Below are 7,538 nucleotides of genomic sequence, written 5' to 3' on the forward strand. Positions count from 1 at the left end.
AAAAAAAAAAAAAATCCACAGTCTACCTGACAATTCTGGAGTTGAAATGATAGAAGTCATAGTGATGACTTGACATCTCAGCAGTAAAACCTTCCTATCATTTGCGGACTTTCAAAGGAATTAGATGGATAGAGAGATAAAGAATATGTATACATCTTCATGAGAATAAATAGATACACAAAGAGGGATTCCTTATTAAAATATACCCAGGAATGATGACTTCCTATTTTGCAAATAAAAGTGCCTTGCAGATAAATTATAAACCAGGAAGATGTTCAATGTAGTGATGAGTGACTGGTAGCTAATCTTTAGAATTATTTTTGAGGGCAATTTTAGTGGTTTTGTTCAAATGAAGCTTTTTTAAAGACTGCTATTTTTCTGAGTGGAACATATGTCAGGAGAGCAGGATAAAAGCCTAATAAAAACATATCTGATTATAAATGAGATTTTCCAGTAAGTTGCTTTTCACTAGCTGAAATACTTGCCATTGTCCTTGAAAACCAAGGTTCCCAGTGATCTGCTTGAGAAGTTAATGATACAGTTCTTCACGACAAAGGAGTCTGGTTCCAGGGGGTATTATATAATTCTGTGGGTTTTCAAATATTCATGTCAGCAGTCTCATGCTTCTAAGAATGCTCCTGTTTCTGGCACTTTCAGGTGTACTCACACTGTTGACTCTGTGTAATCTACATATGCATACACACAGAGTTGCTAGATGGCACAGCTCTATGGTCAAACTCGTTTTCTGAAAACTCAGTGAATTTCACATTATTGTTTTGTAATACTTGTCACTAAGGAGGAGGTCAGAACTATGCCACCTGGAGATGTAAGCCACCAGCCTGTCCTAAGCCATCTGCAGCTCCTTGGAACATCCCCTTATTGATGATGGAAAGATCTCTGGTGTCTGCCTCTATACTTGGTACTTCCTTGGTACAGCCACCTGTGAGCTCATGAGGATGGTTAACCACACCTGCCCGTACACTCACAACATGGAGGGATAGCTGACCCCAAAGTTTTACACTACACACAGTCTACAAAGACGATCTCAAAAGTCAAGACTAGGGACTTGGCATCTACCTAAATCTGCCCATTACTGCCCTGTGACTGGGCAAATCACCTCACCTTGAGTTTTCTCATCTATAAAATGAGAGAATTACAGCAGGCTTTTCTCAAAAGTTCCATACAGCTCTTACAGTCTATAATTATAATGACAACTCAAATTTAGGAAAAAATGACCTAGTGTGTGTGTGTGTGTGTGTGTGTGTATATACATATACATATATATATACATATACATATATATATATACATATAACATATACATATACAAGTAGGTGATCTTTAAAAAGTTTATGAAAATGTACATTATGAAAAAACTATGTAGGACCAGCAGGTGGCATGGTAGTTAAGACATTGGACTCCCAGATGACTGACTGTGGTTCAAGTCCCAGATCTGACAGCTTGCTTTCTCTCTCTGTCTCTCTCTCTCTGGTGAGCATACCTGTCCTATAGCAAATTTTAAAATGATGATAATTATAAATAAAATTAAATACATAAAAAGCTATGTATAGATTTCAAATTTTTGCACCATAAAAACTCATACATAATTTTTTTTTTCACAAAAGTTTTGAAGTCCTTTCATACATGTTGGAAATCATTTAAATTTTCTTTATAAAAAATGGAACTGGATTCCAATCCTAGCAGCCTCAGCAGCATGAGAAACATGCTGGGCATGTGTGCATTCTGTGCCCCACATCCTGAGGGGAGGGATGGAGAAATGGAAGAGATAGTATTGCAGCATAACTACACCCCACTGGAGGGTGCCCTCTCTCTCTTTCTCTCCCTCTCTTTGGAAAGTACATATACCCTTTGGCAATAAAATTAATTCTATAAATAATTTCATCATAGTGTATATATTCTTAGGCAACTTGCTTTCCTCCTTCATGGTGAGCATCATCCGGGTTGTCATACATAGTTCTAGGCTATTCCTTGTTACTGATGTATGGTATGTCATGTATACTGCTGTTTACTTACCCATTTCTTAATCATGAAATTTAAATTATTTCTATCTTTTGCTATTCCATACAATGCAACTAGCAATAACCCTGTACATGTCTCCTTATGAATCTGTATGTGTGAGTTCTCTCTATATAGCTATATTTCTGAAAGGACTAGACAAACTTGACTAAAATATGTAGAACAAATCATAGAAAACATAAGCATTTTTCATAGACAACAGTCCACATTAAAACATATTATTTGCACAGATACGGTTTATTATCTGTTGATGAGGATGTGTATAGTATCCTCAACTGGACTGAGATGTATATCCTACTGAGTAAAGTCTCTTTACAATCTAAATGATGTATAGTGATTGAATGCATAAATAATCATCATCATCATTTTTTTAAAAATCTTCCTGGAATAACAGCCATCATTCTTCCCAGGAGTCAGACAGACATGAGTATGTTGGATAAATGACAAGATATATCAGTGACTAAAATGCGGATGATCAGAATCCAGGATTAAAGGTGTCATATGGCAAATCACATACTTAGATAGATAGGGCGAAAGATTCTTCACAATAACATTAGCTATGACAGTCAGTCAGGATAAACGTTGGAATGTGGCGTGTCCCTTCATATACCAGGTATACTTCACAAATTAACAAAATCTACCTTGACATTGCATCTCACTTGAAGGCTCTCCTTTTGTTAACCTTTGTTTCAGCACTAGAATTTAAATGACTTCCATTATGTCCCATGCTCAGTTATATCTCCACATTGAGGCCATTTCATCATAATAGCAGCCCAAGACAGATGCCTGCCACACAGCTTTCCTTCTAATTTTGTCATGGCAAAAACAGTTCACTTGTTAGCTTCCATAATGTCTATATAAGCTGAAGGATAAAAATAAAATATTGGGAAGATAAAAACAAAAGCATATTTTTACATCAGAGTGCACAGCTTACATACATCTATATCATATAATAATAAGATTACTTAAAGAAAAATGCATGTATTTAAATACCCAAAAAAATTGATAGGATTATTTATTCTTTGGTTGCTGTGACTAAACTCAGAGACAAGACACACATGTCTTGTGTCCATAAAGCTTCATAAAGACTTGGCACAGGGCCCAGCAGGTGGCGTGGTAGGTAAGGCAGTGGACTCCCACATGGCCAACTATGGTTTGAGTTCTAGACCTGGTAGCTTGCTCTCTCACTTTCTCTCTCTTTCTCTCTTTCATGGGCACACATACCCTATAGCAAACTTTAAAATATAACAATAATAATAAATAAAATTTAAAGGGACCAGCAGTTGGCATAATGGTTATGTCGCTGAACTCCCATGTAGTCCACCACAGTTCAAGTCCCAAAACTGGCGGATTAAACTCATGCCGGGCACGTGTGCGTGCATGCCCAAGATCCTGAGAGGAGATTGGAGGAGAAGGGATTGCGGCGTGGCCATCCCCCCCGCCCCATGGGGGTGATATCTTGCTTTCTTGTCTCTCTGTCTCTCTCTGTCTTTCCGGTGAGCGCACACACCCTATAGCAAAAACCTCTCCAAAAAAAATTTTTTTTAATTTAAAAAAACTTGGCACAGAGTATATGCCCAATAAATAGTTGTTGATTCCAACTTTCTACTCCACAGTAATTCCAAAAAAAATTAATTTTATTCAATGAGAGGAGGGAACTCTTAGTTTCCATGTAGTCCAATTACCCCGTGGCATATTACTGTTAGGAGTAATAATAGTAATTATTAATTTTATTTAGAAATTAGTCATTGATATCAGGTATTAGGTATTTACCAGTGTGAATAGCACAGCTTATCTCATATTCTTAGCACAAAGCTATAGATGAAGCTCAATAGCGTGGAGTCATGTGCACAGGATCACACAACTAATATGTGACAGTGTGAGTCCAAACTCCACCACCTCCCTTCCATTCCAGCTCATAGTGAGTGGTGGCAATCTGAAGAACGTAAGGCCATAGTCGTGGGGAAGAGAGGAAGTCAATCCAGAAAGACAGGGAAGTCATACAGAAACAAGATATGCACACACCTGCCCACCCAGAGTGGAAGGGGGTTGCTGGGCCCTTCCATGTAACTGGGAAATGCCAGGTCTGCCGATTGCTGTATGTTTGTCTTGGTGATTGTCCCACACTGCACTGTGGCCTTGACCTGTACCCACCTGAAGGAATAAATCCAGGACCTGTCTTTGTGTTTCAAATAAAGCAGGAAGCTACATATTTGTCTTCCTGACCTACCCCTTTCAGGTAAACCAAGCAGTCAGTCTGACCCATCAACAGGAAGCTCAGAGTTGGTCAGCTGGTGATGGGTACCCCAGACATCAGGGAGCCAGCTGTTTTCAGCATCATGTCCTTTGTCCTCTAAACGACAAGGGGCCAGCATTGAGTTTTAAGATAGTACTCTAATTTTCACCATAAAGCATATGTCATGGTGGTATTTTCCAAAATGAATTCCTTAAAATATGGAATTCTGTGGTTGAGTACTATTCAACAGGCTTTCCTACCTCATATTTCTGTCTTTGAAAGGTGTTCATGTGGGCGATGTTTCCAACAGAAGTATATTACAAACCCCATTTCTCAAACCTTTCTGTTTAGGGAATTCTTCTACATGGAGCATCTCTTAATCTAGCATTTTGGGGGCTGTGCTTTGGGAAATGGCATGACAGACTTTATGAATACTCTCTCATTATGAAGTGCCCAAGGGATGAAAAATTGGGAAATGATTCTTAAATAGCTTTATTTTTTCCCCTTTTTAACTCTACAAATAAAAAATCATGTAACTAGATTAAAGAAAAGTTTTTTAAATAGCAATAAATCACCTTATTTCACAGCTTTAAAATATCCCTTTTTCCAAATGTATGTCACCAAATGCTTGTCCTTGGTGTGTGTGTGTGTGTGTGTGTGTGCATATATTGAGAACTTACGATGTTTAGACACTGTCCCAAACTTTTTGTAGGTCATCTCATTTAGTCCTCACCGTCACCATGTGAATTAGCAAATACAACCCCATGTCAGAGGTCAGGAAACTGAGACTCAGAGGGCTTAACTAACTTCCCAAAGTTGCACAGCAAGTGAGTGACTGAGCCAGTGTTTAGACACTGTTACTTTCTGACGCTATAGCCCATGTGTTCAAGCACTCAGATGGTGAAATAGTTATTTCCTAACCTGGGGAAGAATTATCTTGAATTTACTACCAGGGACTTTATTTTATCTTGGATCATCCTACGGCTGAATTGTATGTTGGATGGATTGTCCCTGCTCCTTCTTTGTCCTTACCTCCCTTCTTTGACTTTCAGTAAGTGTCGCCAGGGCTTCACGGTACATAATCCTAAAGGCAGCACCACGTTGTTTTCTGTTTTATGGCTCTATAATCCTCTCCGTTGTAAATACATTCAAAAGTTATTGTGGCTTTTTCTTGAAGCCTCAACATTTTCCAAAAAGTGATTTATTCTGATAGTGCTTTAGCTTCATGATTTCAAATATTAAGTTACTTGGCTCAGGTGGTCTTATATTCTCCCCATAAATGTGTTTATGTCACCCCACAGACTAAGAAATTTCATTCCAGACTTTTTTCTTTCTTTCTTCATTTGATTTTCCTGCAGGAGGAGAACTGAATTCTTTGAACTTGTCAGTAAGGGAGAATATGATTGGAACATCAAAAACCACCGTGATATATTTCGGTAAGAAAAAGCTCCTGCTGGTGTGTTTCTTCATTATTGGAACATTTAGCCATGCTTTTATGACAGTGATAAGAGCAGAAAGGTGATTTTTTAAAGTAACAAATCTTAGCTTACATTTAAAGCATTCAGAAATTAGTGTGATAAACTAGAGAAAAGATCATGTGTCTTTTCATCTTAAAATTTATTATATTTTTGCCTTCATTCCATAAATCTGCCTTCCAGATTAGAAAATGATGTTCAGACTAGTTCTATTTCAGCAAGCCATGATCTCCTTCTTTTCCTGGGAGGCGGGGAGGGTGCAAACAGGGGGAAGAAGTGACATTTAAACCTCAGACGCCAGAATAACGCAAAAGAAGACGGAGAGCTAATTTTTGCTTTTATTCAGAGACACTACGAATTGTGGATAGAACACATTTTTCTATCCACAAATGAAAACATTACAGATAAACTCCCAAATATCCTTTGAGTTCCATCCCTACTTCCCATATTGGGAGCTATAATTTATTATAATCAATCTGTTATGTTTCTCCAGACCGTTTCCAAAACAGTCACATACATATATATGTACCTTTAGTAAAAACACTGTTTAGTCTATGTTTTTTGTTCATTTTAACATAAATTATATATTTACATACAAATCTGAACTCAATGTCTTGCTCAACTCATATCCTTGGAATTCTTCCGCTATCTGCACAGCATCGTCTTTTACTGTGGCGTAGTGTTCTAAAACATGACTGCACCACGGGGTATTTAGCTGTTCTTCTACTGAGGGATTAAGTCTGTGAAATGTGATTTCTGCTCCTTCTGAAATTCACTGGTCACCTCCCCAGTATGAAACCCTACAGCCTTTGTTCTCTTCTGCTTCCTTGGTCTCTTTATAGCCCCTAATTGGGTTAGGCTTCCCTTTCCTAAATCTCTCACCAGCTTTGATGTCTTAGCCTGCTATTGTGTTGCTAAACATAAATACCTGAGACTGGGTGATTTATAAGAAATAGAAGTTTATTTGGCTCAAGATTCTGGTAGCTACAAAGTCTAATGGTGTGAGGCTAGCATCAGGCTGGCCTCTGGTGGCCTCCGGCCACATTACAACCTGACCAAGGGAAGCACAGAGGAAGGTAGGCACATTAGGAGAGAGGAGAAACAGAATTCCCCACTTCCTCTGTTTGTCCCTCCCATACCCCCAGCAGTTTGGATGGTGTGCTCCTATTAGGCCCCACCTCTTAAAAATCTCACCGCCTCCCAGATCCATTACACTCACGCCCAAGCTTCCGGGTGGTGAACCTTCGGGAACAAGCCACTATCCAAACTACAGCAGTTGGATTCTGCAGAGTCGTGCTCTTTCTACTTTTCTTCTTGCTCTTCCTTCTTTTCTTCGTTCTTCTCTAACTTTTCTTCCTTCCCACCACCCCTAAGTGTAACAGTCCCCTAAGGACCTGTTTTTGATTCTCTTTTCTTTGCATCCTTCACACTCACCTCCTAAACTTTTCTTCCTAAAGATCCAACAGGTCTCCCTGAGCCCCTAATTTGACTGCCAGTTCCAACAGCATAAAGGTTTCAACCATTCCACCCATCCTACCTCCCACCCTTTTCTGTCCTCTCCTTTATATAGATATCCTGGCCCTCTGTATTCACGGAAAGTAGACATGCTCCTGACAGACTTTATGGATCCCAGCCTGGCGCTGACGTTTCTTAGCTGTCTGATCTTCGGCAAGTTACTGCACTTTTCTGACCCTTAATGTTTTTATCTGTAAAATGGAGATAACAGTAGTATTCCGACTTCCTGTAGGAAGCGTGTCAGTCACCTAGTAGTGGCTACTCAACCAACAGTA

General features: G+C 39.0%; 1 protein-coding gene across 1 annotated transcript in view; it reads left to right on the forward strand.

Moving 5' to 3' along the window:
• PDE11A (phosphodiesterase 11A) overlaps positions 1-7,538 on the forward strand; it is a 439,743-nt gene that overhangs the window by 367,820 nt on the left and 64,385 nt on the right. The window contains exon 16 of the mRNA XM_006151668.3: positions 5,632-5,709. Within this exon, the coding sequence (XP_006151730.1) occupies positions 5,632-5,709 (78 nt within the window). The remainder of the gene's footprint in view (positions 1-5,631; positions 5,710-7,538) is intronic.

This window comes from Tupaia chinensis, unplaced genomic scaffold (assembly GCF_000334495.1).
Source record: "Tupaia chinensis unplaced genomic scaffold, TupChi_1.0 Scaffold000322_1, whole genome shotgun sequence".
Lineage (NCBI taxonomy): Eukaryota > Metazoa > Chordata > Mammalia > Scandentia > Tupaiidae > Tupaia > Tupaia belangeri.